The 23867-nt window shown below is 44.9% G+C and overlaps 1 protein-coding gene across 6 annotated transcripts in view; it reads right to left on the reverse strand.

Annotated features, from left to right (window-relative positions):
* The window catches only part of RIPK3 (receptor interacting serine/threonine kinase 3), a 429719-nt gene that overhangs the window by 96928 nt on the left and 308924 nt on the right, over nt 1-23867 (reverse strand). For 4 of the 6 annotated variants that reach the window (XM_069633807.1, XM_069633810.1, XM_069633812.1 and 1 more), the window contains 3 exons: nt 18380-18531; nt 17508-17557; nt 15420-15581 (listed from right to left, as the gene is read on the reverse strand). In XM_069633807.1, coding sequence (XP_069489908.1) covers nt 15420-15581; nt 17508-17557; nt 18380-18531 — 364 coding nt within the window. The remainder of the gene's footprint in view (nt 1-15419; nt 15582-17507; nt 17558-18379; nt 18532-23867) is intronic. The other 2 variants (XM_069633809.1, XM_069633808.1) reach the window with 1 other exon arrangement.

A 23867-nucleotide genomic window follows, 5' to 3' on the forward strand; every position in this document is an offset into this window, starting at 1 on the left:
GGGACTGAAGGAAGCAAAGAAGATTGAACGGCCGATCCGTGTCCATTGTTGGTGAAAGGCGCCAAAACCGCAGAGTGAACCAAGAAGTTGCTGGGAGTCGTGCTACAGGTCCTCCCTCGAGACTGCTGTGGAGACACACCCTTCATTGTCCTGCCTTTCGTCACCAGACCAAGGAATCCGGAGCCAACATCAAACACTTTTATCAGGCAAAAGGTACTGTGGGAAAAAAGGTATTGCTTACCCGATTCCAAAAAGTCGCTCCAGAGCATTGGAGTGAATGTAGAGGCGTCCAGGGCAACCCCCTCTTACCTCTGACCCAAGCTGCTACTTGTGTCCCCTTCTTAAGTCCATTTTAGGTCTCCGTTGTTAGTTGCTAACTTGCTGCTTCAATAACTAGGGTTGCGTTTTTAGACTTTAAAGACTTGCCACGCGAAGAAACAGTCTCCAAGACCTTGAACTAAGCTCATGTTGCACTAACCACTTATTTTCGTCCCTTTAAGTGACTTTTCTATATGTGTTTGCAGAATAAATGCATTGTTGTATAACCTGTTAAAAACCGCATGAGTGTGCAATTACCGATAACACCATAACCTTGTTTTTTCCCTTTCTAATGTTGCTACAAAAGTAACCCAGAACAAACACAAAAGTGAAAGTTCCCTTTGAAGTGTTCCTAAGTATTCTAAGTATCTAGTATTCCGAAGTGTTCTACCGTAAATGTCTCAAGTATTTAAAGTGATTCTGGTGTAAATATAATAAATAAATATATTTTATATAAATACATGTTTACGTGCTTCTTTGTTGTGCCTGTCTAAGATTTGGAGCACTTACCTATAAGCTCACATCTTCCTCTTAAGATAAGCCCGACTGCTCTACCACACTACCAAGATCCTGAGCTAGTACAAACTGATACTAAGAGTTGGGGATATACAAAGCACTGGGATAGCTTACTAAAGTCTTACGGCCAGTAGGACTTTTTGAAAACTCCCCTAACAGGTGGGGGAGGGGCAAAGTTATATGGGCGGGGGGGTCCCAAAACCTTTAAAATCCTTAGACATAATGGAAAAAAAAGTTGCTCATGCCTACAGCCCAAACCGCTGTACGGTTTTACACCAAACCTGTGCGAGGAGCAACGGATTGGTGCCAAAAGTGTGCTTTTGCAAATCTGATGTAAATCCATCCAGTAGATATTTTTTAAATGGACAAAAAGTAGGTTTAATAAAATGGGGTTACAAGGCATCTTCAGAGGAAAGCTAGAGGGGTCTCTGATTCTTCATACAAACCCTCCATGACCACTTGAAAAAACTAGCAAAAACAGCTGGAACATCAGCAGAGTCTAGGCACAACGCCATTGCTGCTGTGGTGGTCCTACAGCCAAGGCTTACAAAAAGTGGCTTCAAGAAGCGTCACCGCAGCGGCTTGGTAGCAGGACATAGCAACATTAAATGACAGAAGACTTCGTCAGATTCATTACATAACATGCACTTTACAGAAACTCCATTATTCCACTTATTTAAAAGTACTCTAGTAGGGAGAATTCAAAGACGGAGCTTAAGGTACAGAGATTTTTCATATTTGGGAGTGCTATAATTCAAATAATCTTTACAACCGGCATGATTTTTAATAGCAAGATATCGGGCCAAACATTCAGTGGCCTGAGATTTCAGCACAAAGTCACCAACTGCCTTAGCCAACACAGCCCTCTTTACCTCTGTTTTAGAGTCAGGGAGCAGGTCTGAGAGGACTCTTGCTTTGTATTCCGACCTCACTAAATCCCCCCTCAGTTCCAGAGCAGAAAACATAGTCCAACCGCGTGTATAGGTTTTGTGGGGCCGAATAGTGCCCGTCATATGGGTGGTGTTTTCTCCATACATCCTCCAGATTAAAGTCTCAATAGGGTCCTCAAGGTCTTGGCTGCAGGGGTAGGTTTTCCCATCTTCCCATCTGATCTATCCACCCTCGGATCCAGTGTGCAATTAAAGTCTCCTCCCCATATGACTGCCTCCCCGATTTATGGGCTGACTTTGCTGTATAAGGTCCTGAAGTAGTCTTTAGCATCTTGGTTCGGGGCATAAGTGTTGATAATAAAAAGATCCCTATTTTCTACCAATCCCCTTATTAACATTGTCCTCCCATCTGACTCAATGGTTGACTGTAGTAGCTGAAAGGGGACGTGTGGTGCTATCCAAGTGATAACCCCCCTCTAGCGTATGCTGAGTATGTTGCTCCTATGGTGGTCCCCTTCCATTTCCTCCCCATCACTTCCTGTTTTTCTTTCGTTAGATGAGTTTCTTGCAATAAGGCAATATCAATTATCTGCCTCTTTAGATACATCATGACTGTGTTCCTCTTCAAGTAACTATTGAGCCCCCTGACATTCCAGGTCACTATCTTGAGGTCTCCCATCTTATCCATACCCGGTGCCGCCTCTATCCTCCCTTAACCTCCGTTCCATGCGCAATGGTGTATAGGTGTAAGCCCGGTCCCCAACTACAAACACCCCTTCAAACTCCCCAACTCCCATCTTTCCCCCCCACTCTACCCTTCCCCAACTGGTGCCCAGCTCCATCTCAGGCCTACCTGCATCTAGTCCCTCCTTGGGACACAGCGGGTGGATACCATTCTACTGGTATCTCACCTAATCTAACTACAGGGGGTAAGAACACGCTTCTCCTGTGTCTCCCGCACTAGTAACTACTGAGGTTGCTAACACACTTTTCCGTTAACTCCCCCTAACATTACTCAGCAATTCAGGCTCTCTTCACATGCTGTTCGCCTATCCGCTCCCCTAGTCCCAAAAAAATAATCCAGTCCATGCTCAAAGTCACTCTAGCACTTCACTTCCCCCCCTCCCATTCAAGTCCGATTACTTCTCTGTGGAGCTGTTGCTTACATCCCGGCACCACTCTCCTTTGGGTTTGTTGTTCCATCTGGGCAGTTCCGTGCGCCTAGCCATGCCGTTGCATCCTCAGGGTTATCAAAAAAGTGTGTTTTATTATTTTGTATCACTTTTAATTTAGCTGGGTAAAGCAACATGTACTTATATCCTGCTTCTCGCAGCCTCCTTTTGATGGATACGTAGTTCAGGCGTTGTCGCTGTACCAAGAAGGTATAGGCCGGGTGTGCCGCATCGGTCGCCGCTCCTCTGTCGATGGTCCCTCCCTTTACGGAAATGTTCCAGGATCCTCTCCCTATCTTTGTAGTTCAATATTTTAGCCATCATCGGTCGGGGAGGGGCTCCCGGGCGTGGCCGCCTGGTCTGAGCTCTGTGCGCTCTCTCTACAGTGAACCCTTGGGTGTGTGAGCCTGCCCCTATCTCCTGCAGCAGCATATTCTCCACATAGTCGGGTGTGAGCCCTCTTCTCCCTCTGGAAATCCAACAATGCAGATATTTCTTCGTGCTCGCTCTTCCGCTTCTTCAGCCCTATTTTCCAAATTGCACACTCATTGTCACAGGACAGCAACTTCCTTAGCGTTCATAGTGCAAGTCTCTGTATTTGCCTTCACTTCCGTTTCTAGTTCACTCGTGTGCTCCGCCAATTCGCTGACATCTTGCCGCAACAGGTTAACATCAACGCTGACAGTATCTATTTTCAGTTCAAGTGAGGTCCTCAGATCCGCTATGGCCATGTCAATCTTGCGCTCCCACGACATCTTCCGTTCTGCTATTGCATCCAGGATCGTTCCGCGTGTGGGCTGTCTCTCCCTGTGCCTCAGACTTCATGGGCCTCACCACCTCCCCTGCTGGAGACGACCTTGCAAAGTCTTCCATCGTTGGCTGTTTCCCTTTGGGTCTACCCCCCCTGGCTGTCATGTCCACGTCGAGCGTTGCAGGACCCTGGGTCTTGGCGTGAAGCCCCACAGATACCCGGGAGTTGGGTGCCTTGCGCCTGTCCACAGTACTTTCTGTTCTGCAGACCTCTTCCGTAATCTCTGTTTGGCCGTATGCTCTTGCGCCGTTGATGCCACCCTAGGCCAGTGGTCTGTGGCTAGTTATACCATTAGTATTCCCCCCTAGGGTGAATGGCGTGATTTCTTTTGTCCTACTGCACGGGTAGGGTTGAGTGTCGGTACCATGCAATGCCTGATCACACCGCATATGCAGCCTCAATCACATTCTTGTCCTACTGGGGACTCCCTTTAACCTGGGGTTGCACTGCCTGCTTGCCGGGAGAGGAGGCCTTGTAAATTGTGGCTGGTGATGCCCTTGTGCGCTATTCATTTACAGGTGCATTCCGTGGGGCAATGTGTGTTTACAGACCATGTCCCACCATAGTAGGAATTGGGCACTTTGTTACTCGCTCTTGCAGTGCAGCAATCATGCCCACCCCAGGGTTGACCACTGTATTCTGTGGCTTGGTGTGCACTCCCCCCCCCTCCGTGTCCTCTCCTCAGAGAAGGGGTTTGCAGCACTTCCTGTGGGCTCCTCCAGGTCCCTGGGACAAGACAGTTCTCGGGCAAGCCGGGTGGAAGGGTGTCAGATCCTGTATTTTAGCACTCGCCACCTCGTGCTTTCTGTCTTTTCTGTTTTCCTCCTGCTACCACGTGTATTACCCTACATGGGCCGTAGGTCGCTGCCCTGTTTTAGCATTCCCACACAAGCCTCATCCATGTGGGACCGTTATAACATTACCTTCGGACCCATATGCGCACTTCGCGGCTCCCGTTCCTCCGTGCAGTGTCCCTGTTGACGGGGTCAACCACGGTACAGCGTCTCTCCTAGCCCCAGTAGTAGCCCCTCAGGGGCTATTGTCCCAGATCTGTGGACCCGAGCCTTGCCGCATCCATTGTGTATGCCGTGGCTGGCACGTTGTCAGGTTCGCATCGCGGCCATTAGGCTGTCTCGGGTCCATTGTTCTGCTGGCCCTTGAGCGCCATCTTGGACCTCTCTGCCCAGTTACAGTGGGTCCTATTCTTCTGCCCCACGGTCCTTCTTCGAAGTGACTCTGACTCAGGCTCTCGCTTGTCAGTGCTCGCTGTCGTCCACATCCGCCACTTTGTAGCACTAAGGTACGAGCTACTGTGTAGGCACACCATTGCCTCACGGACCGCCGTCCCTGCGTCCGTATTCTAACCGTGTCTGTTCTTGTCCTACGTTCCCTTCACGGTCACAGTGCAGGGGCTAGTCTGCCAATATGTTAGTTACCGGAGCTCCTCGGCAGCGGCATCTTTATCTCGCGGCCACAGGGATCTCGGTCTATGATTCCGCGAAACTGCCCTTCTGTGTCTTCAGTTACAGCGATCTTTGCACTGCATGCTCTCTGCCCACTCATAAGTCCATACCTCCTCTTTCGGGCGCCAGAGCCTTGTACTTTGCCTTATAATTGCACGGATCAAAGAACGGATCATGGCAGCACACAGGTTTAGTGTCCTAGCTCATGGCTGCTGAGCCACGCCCCCTCCTCACAAAATGTATTGAGGACAACCAGATGCAGCTCTGGGACCCGCACCCACGGAAAAGATGTAATATAAGCAATCTTCTTTGTGGCGGTACATGGCAGGAGTGTGTACTAGGCCTACCAGAACCAAACCGTAGAGAAACATGGTCCTGGGACCCACACTTAAAAGAGAGGAGAAACAGAAACCATCTTCCTCGTGGCAGTACTTGGCAGTAGAGTGAACCATATCTGCCCAAGTCTGAAGATGGGGAAGCCAGGGTCTAGGACCTTCAAAGTAAAGTCAAAAAAGGCCAGGGGAAGAGAGTCATTCACCCTGGTGTTATGAACTGTGTAACTAAAATAAGAGAAAGGTCAGGAGGAGGGAGTCATTCCCCTTTTAGTGTGAACTGTGTAACCTAGTATAAGAGAAAGCCAAGTGAAGGTAGACAGTCCGCCTGAAGTTCTGAACTGTGAAACAAAGTGTAAGAAAATCCAGGGGAAGGGAGTCACCCCCCCCTCTCTCCCCTGGTGTTGTGAATGGTGAACCATGATACCACAAGGGAGGCATGAATGTACTGTCTTGCTGTCTGTTGGGCTTGCTAGCATTCTCCTTACCTGGACATTTTCTTCCATTCCATTGTCTGAGCTGTAACATCTGGCTAAAAGGATTTAAACTCCTTCTTGCGTGCGCTGCATGAGTGCACTGCTACTGTCTTGCTGTCTGTTGGGCTTGCTAGCATTCTCCTTACCTGGACATTTTCTTCCATTCCATTGGCTCAGCAGAAACGTCTGACTAAAGGGATTTAAAGTCCTTCTCACGTGCACTGCACAAGTGCACTGTTACTGTCTTGCTGTCTGTTGGGCTTGCTGGCATTTTCTTTACCTGGTCATTTTTTTCCATTCCATTTGCTCAGTGCTAACATCGGACGAAAAGGATTTAAACTCCTTCATGCGCGCACAGCACAAGTGCATTGTTGAGTGTAATGTCTTGCTGTCTGTTGGGCTTGTTGGTGTTCTCCCTAACTGAACATTTCATTTTCTTTCATTTCATTGGCTCAGCAGTAACATCTGACTAAAAGGATTTGAACTCATTCTCACGAGCATGACAAGAGTACACTATTTATTTTTACATTTGTAGAGCGCACAAAACAGCCAAGGGCATCGTGGCGCTGTTACTTGAGGGGAACTTAGTTACAGGGGAGGTACAAGTGGGTTAGGCATATACATGTTGTACATTTATACATAACTGATCATAGGTTACAAATCCACGTTAGCAGGAAATGCAGTTAGCACTGACGAGAGGGGAGTGTGGTGTTAATCATGCGAATAGCGTGGTTTTCATGGCCTTGCGGAATGCTATGAGTGATTCTTCAGCACGAAGACTTGGTGGTAGGGCGTTCCAATGTAAGGATGCTAGATATGGTAAGCTAGCACCACCTGCTCTGACTCTTTTTACCATAGGCACCGTTAGCATGTTTTAGTAAGGTGTTCTTGTAGGCCTTGTGGGGGTAAAGAGGTGGATCCTTTGTGATAGATAGGCAGGTGCAGAAAGGTGGATGCACTTATGGGTAAGAGTGAGGGCTTTGAATATAACCCGTTCTTTTATTGGGAGCCAGTGGGCTAATTACCTGGCAGCAGTGATGCGTTCTCTTTTGGAGATGCCTTGGGCTGCACAAAGAGCACTGTTCTTGATGACTTGCAATTTTTCAAGGTTTGTTTGTGGATGTCAATAAGAAGAGTACATTGTAATAGTCCAGCCTTGAGCCGGTGATGGCTCTGGCTATGTTGGTGCAATTCTCTTTGGAGAGGAATGGCCTAGCCGCGTTTATGAGTTTGGCATGATACGCTGCTGAGGAAGTGATTGCATTAACTTGTCTAGTCATGGATAGATTAGAGTCCAGATAGACTCCCAGAGTTTTCACTGTGTCAGATACTGGAATCCTGATGGAGTCAATGGTGAAATGGCTGAACTGGGTGTCAAGATTTGTAAGTGTCTCAGTGGATCCTACTAGGAGCAGCTCTGTCTTGTCGGGGTAGAGGCACAGTCCGTTGGCTGCCATCCATGCCTGGATGGTGTTATAGATGTTGTTGAGTGTTGTGGTGTCTGTCTCATAGTTGCCTATGAGAGTGAGAAGGATTTGGGAATCATCCGCGTAGTTGGTGTAGGAGATACCCAGGGTGTCAAGGATGAGGAAGAGGGGGCGTGTAAAGACGTTGTAGAGGGTTAGAGAGAAGCAGGAGCCTCGAGGCACCCCACATAGCAGGATAGTGGATGAGGCAGCAGCTAAGTCAGAGAACACTTGCACGGTCCTACCTTGCAAGAAGGAGGTGATCCAGGCAGTGGCGTCGGGAGAGATTTTAGCTGTGGAGGTGAGGTGGTGGCATAGGACATTATGGTCAACCAAGTCAAATGCCGCAGAGAGGTCAAGTAGCAGGAGTGGGGCTGGTTTGCCTAGGTCTCTGGCGTTGTCCATCTGGCTTTTTAAGTCTAATAAGGCGGTTTCTGTACACTGTTGAGTACTATCTTGCTGTCGAGCTACATGTCTGTCGGTGTCGGTAGCCACCTGGTAGGCTAAGCTGGTGTTTTTTTCTTTTCTTTATTGTGCATTTGGTTTGAAATACAAACCTTAAACTCATAGCTGGTGTTGTTGAAATTGGGCTGGGCTGCCTTACTATTTTCCTCTGGGCTGGATGAAATGTTGTATAATGCTGATGAGATCCAGGAAGTCTCAACTGCAGAGCTCAGTATGGCCCAAACAATCTAAGAAGGGCATGGGGGATGCAAACAATATTTCGATACCGGCTGTGATGGTGACTAGCCCAGGAAGTAAGGTTGGGAAAACCACTGGTAGGGGAACAATTACTTCAATCTCTACTAACGAGGGCTCAGACCCAGTTGCCAAATTGGGTCCAATACCACCTTATAGGCCACTTTTTTTCCCCCGTCCTGTGGAATTACCTGAATCTTCAATGACTGTGAAGATTTACAATAACCAATTATTGTTAAATTTGTGTTATTCTGTGAAACGTAACTCTGTTGGCCCACAGGAGATTAATGCTATTGGATGTATATCTGGGGAGTGCAGCAATATTATAGGTGGCAATCTACATCTGATGAAGTGTATGGGGATGATGAAGAAGAATATCCGTTGTTTGATTCAGCATCTTATTCTGAAACAGCTGAACTTCTAACAATTGTCAAAGCACTATGTGCTATATACATATATGGCGGTGTCTAGTTAAAGTTACGAAATCAAAAGGATCGAATGCCAAAGGTGAGAGTGCATTCAACCGAAAACAAAAGGATCGAGTTTTTTTTTAAATGTATATATTTTTTTTTTTATCTAGTATAGGTAAAAAAAGGTTTTTACACCAAAAACAGGCATTTGGGGGGTTCCCCCCCCAAAAAAAAACAATTTTGGTCCTTTTTTCGGTCGAATTGACTTGACCCTTTTGTCATTCGACACTTTTGAGTCGAAACTTTAACCTATAACCATATATGGCTAGTGAACAAAGATTTATCTCATGTGGTCAGTCATATTGTGGATGTTATTCTGGAGAACAGCTGCCTTAATAACTGTGTTATTGATAATATTGCGGAGGCAGAGATAATGGAAAATCCTGAGGAGCCACCAAATGTTGAGGGCGTGGTTCCAGAATCAGGCCCTGCTATTGTGATATCTAGCCATGTGTCTATGGCATTGCTAGATGCCAACCAGACTACAGCGGAGGCACACTTGACAAAAGGCAACACAAATAAGTTGAATGGGAGAATGCAGACAAAAATGAGGAGAAGGCTTGCTAATGCTAGTAAGTGCTCTCGGAAAGCTTGTTCTGGTGTAGCTAGAATGAACTTTGTCTCTTTGGCGGAAACTGAATCCTGAAAGGTTGTATGTGTGCAATCCTCTGAGGTTTATAATTTAGTTCAATTCCTGAAAATTGTAACAGGGAATAAGAGAGGTGATAAGTCTGGGCCCCTGGATAACTGGATAAGGAGGCCTAGGAGACAATGCAGTTTAGTGGATGAAAATGTGGATACATCTATTGAACCAGCAGAAACTGCAGATTTTTCGAATGCCTATTTATCTCAGGAAGGCGGTACTACGGTGAACCACTCTATTCTTCAAATTGAGTTTGTAAAATCTATGGAGCTGTTGGAGCCTATTAAAGCAGTTGTTTTTTATCAAAGATCTTTGTTAAACATTAAAGGAGAAAAGAAAATACGACTGATTGAACTAATTGCAACTAATGATAGTCCATTCCTGAACAAATCCTTGGTGTTGCAGTAGTTTATCCCTCAACTAAAGATGATTATGACGAATTTTATTACCCTGCTAGAGTTGCCTGTGGATTTTTGTGCCTCAAACTGGGTTGTGATTCAGTACATATCACCTGGGCTATTCAATTGATATTGTTCTTTTCGTCTGAGTTATTAGGAATGGGTTTTGATATTACCCTTAATGTAAAAAGGGATGTTGGGTGTGAAGTGGATCCTATAGCGTATATTTTACAAATTGTTTCTGCTTCATCTGGCGGAACCACTCACCAGTTAACATCTAAATTGGAAAGTTTTAGGCTGTGTGACGGTGATAAGGATTGGGCATGGCTACCGACTGCATTGTGTTTGAGGAATGACAACTCTGGTTAAGAAGAATGGAGGCAATCTGGCCTATGAAAGAGGGTTACATTTGATATCTTGGAATACTCTGGGGTTTCAGTCCTTCCTGATGAGACTGGAAGGAAAAAAACACTATTTTGTGTGCCAATTTATTTATACTGCAGGAGCCGCGGCTTAATTATTATATATGTATTGATGTTTTCAAACTTTTACAGAGGTTTGCGACACGAAAGAGGTTTGACCACCCTAAGGGTGGTCTGCTAATTGGAGTTAGAACTAACATGTCAGTAAGTGAATATGTACCTTCTATAGTGAACGAAAATGCCATGGCCAAATCGGTGGTTAAAATACTGGTTATTAATGTGTATGTGGTGCTGGGAAATAGATGTTCCAGAACTATTTTGGAATATATGGAGTACATTCTAGAAGCTTGGTTCCTGGACTTTCCATGCTCCCTTGTTATGGTAGTGGGTGACTAAGACACAGTGTGTCACATTGGAAGACACTAATACTTGGCTTAGAGTGCATAGGTCAAGTGATGAGATCTGTTGGTCTACATTTCTAGATTCTTATGGGTTGGGGAAAATAGATGTTAGTGATATTGTAATGGAGGGTGGTACTCGGTTTACATGGAAAAATGGGAACCTTGAGTCTCGAATACATTACATTTTTGTCTCAGATGGTTTTAGGAATCATCTGACTGGCTATATTCCCGTGACTACCAAAGTTAGTGACCACATTATCCTGAAATTCCAGATTAATGAGTGATAGAAGGTTAGTATAAACACATTTTACTGGCTAGACTTGACAGCAATGTTAAGGGTAATAGGTTGAGATGGACAATAGGCAACTTTGAAAAGTTTAATAGATCATTGCAAACTGCTACCCCAGAAGGTATAAATCCTAATAAAGGGTCGTTTGTTGGCTGAGGTTGAAAAACTAATTGCTATCCTGCCTTTTCCCTGCAGTAATACTAAGAGGAGGATATAAAAAAGTATGAAGAGAGGGTTGGGGCTATTAATGATGCTGTGATTGCTGCTAGGAATAGGGAATGTAGGTCTGATTTAAGACAAATAAAAAGATGGTCATTGGATCTGGATGGCAGAACGCAGGAGATTAGAAGGGCCAAACTAAATATAAGAATTGGTTGTATGGCCATAAGATGTGTGATGAATCCTGTGGAGTCATCGCTGAGTCCCCAACAGGGATCTGCTCCCACGTGTCCAGGGGACAGCAGCTGCTACATGATCCTGATCCTGTGGTGGTATTATGAGGGAGGATCATGTTGGCAGGGACGACTACCAGGAGGAGGTGATGACTTCATTAAGAGAGTTGCAGTATTTTCTCTCCCCCCCTTTGAAGAAAACCCTACGACACCCAAACTTCAGATGACATACTGTCATCCTAGGCAAAATACAATTCATACCTAAAATGCACATAACACAAATCTAACATAATAATAATAATAATAATAATAATTAGGAATTTATATAGCGATACGAACCCTCAGGTATCCGAGCGCTGCTTATTATTACCCACGGTGTGTGGTGCTCATTTATCGACCTCGGAAGGATCAAAGGCTGAGTTTGGCCCCGCCGGGATTCGAACCTGCATTAACAGACTCTGCGCGGATGTCAAAGTGAGCGCTCTACTCGCTGTGCCACTTGACCGGCTTATATATCTCCTGTCTCTGATGATTTTGTTCTAAACAAAAATCCTAAACATCACTTTAGAATTCCCAGAAATCCTATGAACTCCAAATCCCTTAAAGCCTCAAGTACTGAGATGAGGAAGATGAAGGAAACACCAAGCTAAACATGGAGAGTAGTTGTTGTAATGAAGTCTTAAAAATTGTGTACGCATTCCGGAAAGCAGAACCAGAGAAGAAGGAAGCAGAACCGAGGGAGAAAGCAGCAATACAGGAATGAAACGTGCAGGAGAAGGCAGGCACTTCCAGATGGCACTTGCAAGCGTAACATACTGGCATGGCACGAGGTCAGGAAAGGCACAGTAGGCACCGTGAGAGAACCGTCGCAGAGCCGGCAGCAACAGCAGAGCTACCAGGAATACGGTTGTTCCGAGAAGCAGCAGTTTTACCGGCAGGTGAACGCAACAATCCCAGTAGAGTCCCCATGTATGAGATATCAATGTGGGGAAAGTTGAAACAAGTAGTACCTCAAGCCAAAGAAGCATAGTGATACAACTGTGCTATACTAAAAGACAGTGAACGCAGAGAAGAAGTCCTGGTGAAAGGAGTACATCATGCAGTGAACATTTGGGGGAAGATACCTGGCAGAGAGATATACAGGGTGATCTGCACGATGCCAGAAAGGGATTCCTGGCAGGTGAGTAAACCAAACAATCAACTCTAAATAAGAACTTTAAAACTGTAAAAAGATACCTGGCAGGAGAGTACATCGAGGAATCTAAAGAACCTACTAAAGGATTCCTGGCAAGGGAGTATACCAGGAGGCCATACTTAAGAAACTGTTGTTTTAAATAGTCACATTTGCTATCCTTAAGAAACTGCTGTTTGAAAGAGACCTTTGCCATCCTTAAGAAACTGTTGTTTGAGAAAGACACTTTAACCATCTTACCCAAATAATCCAGGGGTAGTAACCACCCACTGGATCCAAGGATTTCTCCTTGGAAAATACTATTTTAGTTGAATGTATGTACTTTCTTTCATTATAAACACTTTTTGCCAACCCTAAGTCAGAGACATTTCCTTACACCCTTAGTTGTTTATTTCTACTGTGAGGGTCAGAGTAGTTTTCTAGGTAGGGAAACCACAAAAGTATAACAACAAAAACTGTTATATTGGCCTTGTGACAATCCATCCGTGCAACTGCATGAAAAGGTGGCGAGTGTGGGAGTAGAGGTAGAAATGCAGGAGGTCAAAGGGAGTGGGTGGCCAAGTGCTGGCGGGGCCAAGGTGGCAGTGCCAGGGGAAAGAGGGGTGAGGGAGGATGAGTGCCCAGTTTGGGCTAGTCCTGGAAGGATGTGTGAATAAAAGAACTGGCAAGGGATGCTGGGGTGACTGGTAGGGGGTGGTCTGGTCCTTGTATGACTCTGAAGGTACCAGGTCCCAGTCGCTGCAGCAGAGAGTAAGTTAGCAAGGGAGGTGGAGAGAGAGAAGGAAGAGAAGAAAGGAAAGTCTTAAGAAGTTTCCAGAAGATCCGACTCAAGTCTTAGGGGGGCAGGGAGGCCGTTCCAGAGGGAGGAACCAGCAGAGGAAAGGGATCTTTCTGACACGTCGCAGATGTCAATGAAGGACGCCAATTGGAACATTCTTTTTGGAGCTTTGCGAGATGGAGACCATCGACAATGTTAGTACATAGTTAATCACTATATCAGGAGTACTCATAACCATGAACTTAATTGTATATCTGGGAAACTTGGGTTGAATATGTCCAATCACTTTCTTATAAGTAAGATGAGTCCTTGACATACAGGACCCCCAATGGTAAGAATGTAGATGATGCTTATAGTGGTGATTGGTATACCTTCATCAAAGAGGATTTGTTGGAAGTCATCACAAATCATAAGGTGTCAAAAGCGCGTTTGGCCCTGATGGGTAGTCTAATGTGTTTTTTAAATCATCTGCACCTTATTGAGCCGGTTTGTTGCAAGCTACATCCAAGAATGTGGTGCTCTCGGATAGTATTCGTATTAGTTGGAAAAGGGCCTACTTACTGCTTGTTTATAAAAGAGGAGAAAGATTGTTGGCATTAACTGACTATGAGGCTCATTAGAGGGTTGCCGGTATCCCATCAGTAATTCCGGTGGGTTACCAGCAACCCTGCCTTACCATCTCCACCACTCGATACCCCGGTATTAAAGGGATATTACGGACATCAGAGTTACAGTAAGTTCCTATGGAGTCCGATAGGACTCCATGGGATGGGATTGCTTGAATCAAAGGCACCGGAAGTAACAGTGGAGGTGATTCAGGCATTTATCTGCCGGTAGTGGCCTGATCTACCAGCAGGTCAGGCCTGCCGGGAGATCCGAAGACCCCACCGGCAGACTTGTGTTTTGCCGGTCTGGAATAAATGCTGGTGCCGGATTTACCAGCATCTATTCCGGACTGTCAAACATCTAATTAGGGCTTATATCTTAAGTTCTGTGCCACCTGTATCTTATGAAAATTAAACGATTGGGTAAATGAGAGAGGACTTTTAAGTATGCGGCAGACAGGGTTCAGAAAAGGGATGGGAACTGTATACAATTTATGGTGCCTGTTGTATCTTAAGAAGTACTTTGACATCCAGGGGTTTTGTAGACTAACAGCAGCGTTCGATTCAGTGCTGCACAGTCAAAAAAAGCATGGTTTAATTTGAGGGTGTGGTTAGAATGAAGTAATTCATATTGCACACCACTATGCTTAGTAGTAAAAGTTATTTCACAGTGTGACAGGCTGTTGTGCCTCGCAATGGTGGTTACACCCCATAGATAGTGGAGAGGGGAAGCTTGTCCAGGATAGAGGTTTGTGGGTCTACAGTAGTGAGAGCTGCCATTGCGAGTGGGCAGGTGGCGTTCCTCACTACTGTAGACTCACAAACCTATACCAGAGACAACCTTCCCCTCTTCACTGTCACATGCTCTTTTTTCTCGTGCTGGACCATTTTCCTTCCACTCTCATCCTTACAGACCAAAAACTCATAGATTGTTCTATAATCCAAATTTCTAATAATTGGATGTAAAAATGTTTACTGTATGTTATAATGAAACTGTAAGCAAACAAAAGATAACGCAACTGAATGTCAGGAATTAACCTGGCTAGAGCCAGATATTGTGAAGTAACCTAGAGGAAGCCATTGTTTGGCAAAACAAGAGGCACAAGCACCCAGAGGTTATTTTTGGCTGTTTCTTACTGCATTGTATGCAATGGCTGTTTATGATTCCACAAGTACACATCTGATCATTATGATGTAACCTTCTCGTAGCAATTTCAATTTACTGGATTAAATAAGCACTTCTAGTAAAACTAACAAGGAGCATAATCATTTTTTGAATGTCTGATCACAGGCATTGAGCGCACAAGTGTGAGCGGTCACCCTTTCATTTCTTGCAGAAATGTCATACCAGCAGGTGTTACTGTCTTCTCCCTACTTCACGCCGACAGTGTCTAGTTTTTGGAAGAAAAAAATTACTAACATGGATAAATAGATTGGCGTATTGACACTTGGTAACCAATACCACCCATTTCTTTAGCATTCATCTTTTAAATGTTGATCTGCATTTTAAGGCCGGTCTATGCATATAAAACCAAGATGTTTACATTGCTGCAAACCTTCCCAGAAATGCCTAACCTCCAATGCACTATGCTTTGCCTGAAAGATACAGCTGTGTCATACCTCACTTCACTGTCTTCTCCTTCAGCTATACAACTGAAAACCATAGCTTCCAATGTGCCACAGTACCTTTAAAGACGGGTCTCTCCGAGGGATCCTGGTGCCAGCACAACTGCATAAGTTCCTTCAGCTCCTCAACCTTCTCTACAGAGTCTACAGCCTTCAGCAGATTCATGTCCGGTCTGTCCCCAAGTGGGATGCGCATTCTGATGATCTCAGGAGAGGCGGCTTCTGGGTGTAATGGAAAAGGTTTAAGCACGAAATGCACAGGTTTTTTTTCCCCTTCCCCACTAAGGTTGACCACCAGTCCAAGAGCAGAGGATGGTTCCACTACAGAGAGCAGCTTTGACCTAAAGTAAATGTACAGAGGAAGATGGTACTCCATCAGTGAGAGGGCTGATCTCCAATGAAAGAACAATGGGCCTCATTACGAGGTCGGCGGTGTGGGAATAATTGGCGGAAATGCAGCAGTCATTTCGTTACCGCCGCACACCCGAACTACAAGATTGGCAGTGGGGTGGAGGATTTTCATCCAGCACAAAGCTGGAAGTGAATCAGTCACCCTCCTGCTGTTTTCTGGCAGAATTACCACCGCACAACTAAATCTAGAGGTAATTCTGCCAAAAACCCCATGGAGTCTTATAGACTATGAAAAGGGGGGTTTACACCACCATCCCACCACTTGTAATCCCACGGTATGTCTGCAGGACCAAGTAGCGGTAACAGTAAATTAGTTTGGCAGTAGTTGGTCAGAAGTATCACCGCCATATTCGTAATGAGGCCCAGTGTGTGGGGGGTGGAAGCCAACTCCAGGACAGGCTTCAGGCCCACTAGACAAGCCATGTGTGAGGAATGTCAGGCCTGATCTACAATGAATGAACATTGCGCGGGGTGGGGGTGGCCATCTACAACACAGTCTTCAGACACACTAGACTAGCAGTGTGTGAGCATTGGCAGCATGTCCAGTGCAGGATTGAGAACTAATAGTGGGGAAGTATCTGAGAGGGCAGTGGGGCACCGGAGTAACAATGTGCACAGTACAGCAGCTGCTCAAGGGCAACCTAAGCACCTTCGTTGGACAGACAGTGTCTGGGGGCTGGAAGCCTGTTTTAAGTTTCCCTGAATCTGTGGTTAAGGGGTCGTTGGAACCTGCTGTGCTGGCATCTACTGGAAAAGCAAGGGGCTGGTGAAATGGCAGTCCCTCTGCGGCAGAACTATTCTCCAGAGGACATGCAGTATGCATTAGAGGTTAGCACCTCTAGGATAGGCTTTACCTCCATTGGAAGAGCAGTATAAAGTGCGAGGACAACAAAGGGCAGGGTGGATCTCCACTGTAGAGGGTGGCAGACAGCCCCCTCGGAGAGGATTGTCTTGCACTACAGGAACAGTCTGCGGGAGGATTGTCTTGCCCTAGAGGGCATGAATGACCACAAATGTGGGAGCTGTGTGTTGATAACTGTGTTTACTCAAGTGCAGGTTTGCCATCTATATTGTTCAAGTAATGTGAAGATGGCAGGAGGCTGGCAGTCGCTCCAGAGAGGGCTGCCTTCACAAGAGAGGCAGCTTGTGAGAGACAGTCGTCCCTATATGGCAGAGCTGCTATGGTCTTGAAAAGCAGTAGTTGGTGGCGATAAGAACTTGTAGGGGAAAGTTGATTTCCGTTGGAAGAGCACAGTATGGTGCAAGGACATCAGATCCAGGGCAGGGTTGACATCTATTGTAGGAGAAGTGTGTGGCCTGCCCACTGTTATAGGAGCAGCATTGAGGTTGCATGGGCCTGGTAACCCATCTAGAGAAAGGGTTTCCACCCACCAGAAGACAAGCAGAACCTCCAGTGCAATTTGGACCAGCATTGTAGGAACTGTGTATGAAAGAGCTGACGAACAATGTAGGAGGATTGTCAAGGAATGGAGGAGTCTGGCAGACACTCCAAGGAAGAGCTCTTGTCCATTGATGTGGCAGGCATTGGGAGGAAGTAGTAGATTAAGGATACTGGTTACCTCCATTGTGGAAGCAGTTTATGGTGGGCACAGCACCACAAAAGTAGGGTTGACTTTCATTGGAGAATCTGTGTGTAGGTGCAGCATCACGAGACTTCTCAATTTATTGGAAGTCATACCTAATACAAAGTAGTATTAACATGTAGTAGTAACTGACCAGAGTAGGGCTCCTGGCCGGTTAGCACAGCCCAAATGAGGATTCCGTAACTGCAAACAGAAAAGAATATGGTGACAATTGGTTATTTGGCAATACTGCTAATTTCATTCTGATAGTAATGGCCATCTATGAGTCTCTTTACTATGGTTTGTGGAGACTATGATGTGTGTCAGCATGCATCTCGGTTTACATGGCAGAAGAAGGGGGTGGCACTTAGGGAAGTGGCAGGGCTGGAGGACATTTTTACATGACTACATCAAGGCAATACTTTCCCATTAAAGGGCTAGGATGAAGCAATATTACCCGGCATGGATTCTTGCTCCCCTTCAAATGGACATTAGCTCATTTTCTGTCACCAGGGCATGTGATAAGAAGATGATCACATGCCAGGTTATTGAGCCTCTTGTTTTGGTGTCAGTCGTTGGGCAGTGATCAGGTATATCAGGGGCTTGACTTTGGAATGTACGCTGTATTCCTTGTGGGGAGGCTGGGTGGGCGCATGTGATTCTAAGCTGTTAAATATGTTACAGTACTAGTTAACTTTGCCACTAAATTTTATTTGCCAGCAATTGTAAATGTAAAGTTATCATGTAATAACCTTCTGCAGTGTGATGTACTGTTTATAATGTATGTGCAGCCTATGGTTTGCATACCTCCCAGACAGCCCAAATCGCTTTGATAGTTGTGCTGTACACAAATATCACATACCACTTAAACACTTGATAAGACGAAAAAGGAAATCCTGAACAGGATTCCTTGATTCTTCCTCTAGAATTGACATTGACTCATACAGACATGGCAGTGCCAAAAAATGTAGCTGTTTTGTTTGGCCAGTTTCAGGAGCATGCCGGACAGGATACTCTTGCAGTTACCTGTAAACATCAAACACTTGTGTAGGCCGGTAATTGACGTCCTCCTTCAGGCCCTCCGGAGGCATGTACTCCAACGTGCCCCCATAGTTCTCTGCAGTTCCTGTGGCGAAGGAAGAACCTCGTTTGAACCTGGACAGGCCAAAGTCTGCGATCTGAGAGAGAGAAATCAACAATGTCAGCTAAAGTTCCAGACACATATGCCGCAATGAGATGGGAGGACCAAAAGCAGTCTTCAGCCCTTCTTTCCCTGACCCAACTCAAGTAAGCATGACTGTTTTTTTTTTCTCTGATGTTGATATATTGACCCAACAATTTCCAGAAATAAATAATTTGTAACCTTGTGTTAGATTTTTTTCATTTTCAAAAACGTTTGTTATAGGTTCAAACGTTATGGCAATCTTCAATGTGGGGCATACGAGGGAGAGAAGAAGAGATAATATGCTAGACAAGTGTAATACGTTTCTTGAAAGAATAGAATAGAACCTTTCAACCCTTAGTTCATGTTAGGAACTGAGTGGATTTGTATCTTCTTCAACAAGTAGAGTCTTCAGCCATAAAAACATTATCATATTCAAGAGATACTTGGTTACTGACTAAGGGGAAGAGTGTAGCACGGAGTAGGAAGTCCAGAGAAGGTAATGGTATAAAAATCTGGAGGGACAACGGAGAGAGGAAGCAAAATTAGGTGATGGGCGGGGTCAATACAGAGGACAGGCAGAGCCCGCCAGAAATACCAAAACACACAACACCACCATTACTGATTAAACCTTACTTCGAGGGTTTCCCTCAGCAAAAGTGTCTTTGTGAATAGATCATCTAATTCAGAGGATTTGATTCAGTCCATATATTTTAGGCTCAGATAGTTCCTTCCTGGAAAGAACAAATGACAATTATGTAGAAGCATTACAACCCCGGGAGGGTGGGGACCTTATTCCTCCACTTTCCTACTGAGTGGTGTGAGAAAGCAGAACATTCCTGAGGATCTGTCATCCATGTGGCTAGGACACGGCCATCACTTTTGGATCCAGTTCCTGGGGTTGGATCAGTGTGGGAGGATCACCTGGGTGAAGGGTCTTCGGGGAGTGGCAGTGGTACACCAGATGGCGAGATGCGGTATCCCTCCACCTTTAACACCTTTTCTTCATCCTACCAGGTAGGATATTTAGGGACTTTCCCCCACTCCCTTTTCCTACACAACCACTTTCTCACAGACAGCCCGCTCTGGGAAAAACAGACTCACACCCGAGCATTACACCTGGCACGCCCCAATACTGTGGTCAGGCAGAGTCAGGAAATTATGGTTAACGGCTCACACCGGACTCCCCATTAAGCTTCCCCACAAGGATAAAAGGCAGAGCACGAGAGCACACTCTGAGCGAGGCAAGAAGGAATAGTGTTTTCCAGACAGTAGCTGAACGAGGAAAGAAAGGCGGCAAACCGAGAAGGGAAAGCAAGGAGGGAGATGCCCTTGACCTTTCCAATGAGAAACCGTTACTTTACAGAAACTTTCAGACCAGGAAACCAGAGTAAAGAGTCCTGCTTTGTGTGTCAAAGATGCCCAGGGCCCACCTGCATGACTGAGCGAGTCAGGGGAGGAGCTGCAGCCGCTGTGGCTCCTTGGCTCCAGGTTCAAAGCAGCACCAGAGAAATCAACACAGCCGGTGAGTTGGGGAGTCCGATACATACCGGTCTGTGTTGAAGTCAAGATTGCAAACTGCAACATTGTATGAGGAATGCAAGAGCAAACAATGAACGCGTTTGATCAAAGACTGTGGGGTGCATTTAAACATTTAAAGGCCCCAAACAGAAGTCCCTTTCACCTGAATGGCAGGCATGTAAACCCTGCAACAAAAACGGCCTGGCTTTTGCTTCATGTAAAGTTAAAGAGCCATGTGGAAAAGGGCCTACCTGGCATTGACAATGGACAAACAGCAGTTTTATTTACAAGAGAAAGACAAATCATAGAATCCTGCGATATAGAAAACAGGATTTTTAAACATTGAAAGCAAAAATGGCCTGCATATGTGTTTGCAAATAAAAACGGCTTTAAGAAGCCACGATGGAAATAAATATCACTGCTAAGAGAAAAATGTCAGGAAAGCAAAACATGAAGCGGGGGCTGACCAATGCAATTTATATTATGTTTCAAGCACAAAACTCTAGTGAAATTTTAAGAGACAGTCTTCAGGAAAAACCTGTTCTGGCTGAGGACAAAACTTCACAAAGGAAAGGCCCACTTCCAGCTGGATGTCAAATCTCACATCTAATAACCCCGCCATAAAATGTGGTGCTGCTGAAGGTACCAAAAGTCAGTATCCTCCAGACCTGCTGAATAGGAAAGCGGGGACTTCAAAAGAAAGCCATCCTTGGCTGGAGCATGACTAAAGGGTGTGAATCCTTGTTCCACCCACCGCAAAGAGCAGACACTTTAGAGAGACTCATAAAAACCTCTGGTCACAAGCTGGCCCATGGGAACAAATGGCTGTGTGGGATGAAGCAGCATTCCAGGAATGCTCACAATTAATTTAAAAGACTATTTTCATTGTAGGCATTACTGTGGATTGAGTTCATTTTTATACAATTTTCCATGTAATTTCCAGGCGGTTTTGGGGATATAAAATGCATCTCCCTGTGACTCTGGGAACTGTAAAGGTTTCTGGCTGATCTGAACATGTTACAAATGTGAAGTTGGTAAAAAGGTGGAAGATGAAATTATTGATATGTTTAATAATTTACATATTCATTAAATTATATTATAATTATATGAAAATGACAAAAATGTGACATGCCCATGCTACTTCGTACGGATTTGGCGGTCGGCTCATCTAATTCCCCATGATCAGCTAAAACAGAAAATATGTTTAGTAATGCAGTTGCTAGTACAATTATGAAGTTTTGATACACAACTAGTTTTTGCCAAAAAGTTGAAAGGAGAACAAAGGATGATGACAAATGGGAAAAGACAGATATTGCTCCAAACCCCTAAACCAATCCTGACTGGGGGTGGAGAGAGAGAGGGTAACTGTCCAAGCCTAGCGGCAGAGATTATTGCAGCATACTTCCCCTAGAATGTAAAAATGGTGATATCAGTTCTACTATATAAGGGAGACTGCACTGGGACAGGGGACACAAAAAACGGGGAGACAGAAAAAGGAAGACGGAGAGAAGGCTGCTGAAACTTAACATCTTTGAGGGTGTAGTGACTGGACCCCTGCCCTATCTTTCCAGACTGTCCTGAGATGCAGCTGACTGTAAGTAGCAATAACCCAAGCTCTAAATTGTGTAATCCTTTCATCCGTGTAACATTGCAACCAATATTTCCCCATTGAAAATTCCCCATTGAAAACCCCAATTGCCAGTGCATTTTAGTCATCTCACCACTAAAGAATCCTTTGTTTCTCTGTATAGTTCAGTCATCTCCCCATAGAAGAATCTTTTGTTTCCCAGTGTATGTTAGCATATACCCATTGAAAAAACCCTCATTTGTCTGTGCAAATCTCTAGTATTTTTGCAAGTAAATCAGTAATTCCCTCATTGAATTTCACAGGATTGAAATTGATGGAATTCGAAACCAGCAATCTTTTTCCTAGTGTTTTTGTTAATTGTTATTGTGATGAAGTGTTGCCCAAAAGAATTAATCCCATTGGGATCCAAGAAACAAATTGGTCCCTGTGTTTAAATTGGGCCCTGATAAACTAATGTCTATTTGCCACTGTCATTCGTCTATGCATTTGCTATCCTAACCCAAAACTGATTTTCCGTTTGTGAGCTAACCCCTTTCCCAGAGCCTAGCTGTCATTTGCAGCCTCAGTAAAAAACGAATTCCATTTGCATTTTCTTTTCCATTGCAATTAAGCTTAATATCCCAAAAAATGATTTTCCGCTTCAGTTCCACTTCCCCTATTGTATGGGCAAAATGATTTTTCATTTGCATTCCGTTTCCATTGCCCATGTGCTGCATATACTAAAATTCGATTTTCTCCTTGTGTGCCGATTAGTATTCCCTAAAAGATCTGCCTGTCTTTCTAAACATAAGCAACCAAATTCCCTGTTTTCCATCTCTTTCCCCTAGCAGTTGTGAGAAATAATTTTAAAAAAAACAATCCTCTATTTTGCTCAAAAAATTGATTTCCCCCTAATTTGCTGGCTCCCCATCTTGTTTCTGTGGGCACCACACCAAAACCGATTTCCCCCTTGTCTTTTGACTCCCTGCCACTGCCTTCCATTCAAAGGAATCAAGTCCGATTGATGGCTGGGGCGGTTGCGTGTTGCAGGGGGAGTGCTTAACGCTAATGCTGTATTGTGTGGTAAACGGTTCTTTTTCTGTTCTGCCATTAAAAAAAAGGAAGTAACTGTGCCAGTATATCTTAACCTGGTTGTTTTGTAGAGATTATTGCATTTTGTGTTGCCACAACCTTGGTGGCTGTTGTAATTGGTTGATTTTCCTTTTGACAATAAATTAATAAATATCGTATTGATACACACCCTCATGGTTCCTAGTCCATTGTGACGGGGGGCGTTTGTGGAGGTTGGGTGCCAGACGGGTTGGAGGCATACTCAAAAAGAATCCGTAGTATACTAAAAAAATAAAAAGCGTTTTATTGTGCGCCACATTCATTGCAGGGGAAGGAGTTCCCTGGCTTGCGTGTGGCCTGTAATAAACAGACAAAGTGGGGGCTCGTGCCGTGACTGAGGAAGTGTTTTCACCTGTGACAGTGTAGCATAGCAGACGATCCCATTGAAGGTATTGTTACATTTAGTGGAGAGAAAGCTGGTTACATTGTGAAGCCGCCAGCCAAACATGTACCCTGGGTGTCAGGGTTGTGTATCTAAATAAAAGATTGTGAATACAAACTAGGCATGATCAGGGTTGAGATTTTGACCTGGCACAGAGAATCTGTCAGGTGCAGAACAAACTTTATAATGAACATCGTAGAAATTAATATGCCTAGGAAGCCCTTTCTATCCAAATTGTTCATTAAAGGTGAATAGGCCGAACAGGAAGGTGAAGCCTGGCAATCTGGAAGAATGCAACAGGTGACCTCTATAAATATGGATGCGTGGCAGGATAGTGGCCTGTTACATCAAGCCCAGATAGGTTTTTATGATGCAGATCACCAGAGACGAGCAAATTAAAATGGTCTAGCTCACTGCATATATGTACTTCCATATGATGATCATGGAAGAAAGATACCAGGAGAGTGTAGCCTCTGTGAAAAATCAATCTGAGTCATTGGAGCAAGCACAGAGACAAATAAGGCAGGTAGAGGAGAAAGTGCTACAGAATCAGAATTCTGAGTTAAAATTCGGAAACATTATTCAGCAGCTAATGGATGAGTTAGCGGCACAGCAACAAATTAATTCAGAGCGGGAGTCTCAATTTTCTGCACTGAGAGATGAGTGTCATAAGGTGTTGAGAACCTATCTGAGAGAGAGTCAACTGAAAGAGAGTCAACAAGTGGCATACAGTAGAGCCTGCTTAGAGGTC

The sequence above is a fragment of the Ambystoma mexicanum genome, chromosome 13 (genome assembly GCF_040938575.1).
Source record: "Ambystoma mexicanum isolate Mex_15411 chromosome 13, UKY_AmexF1_1, whole genome shotgun sequence".
NCBI classification, from domain to species: Eukaryota; Metazoa; Chordata; class Amphibia; order Caudata; family Ambystomatidae; genus Ambystoma; species Ambystoma mexicanum.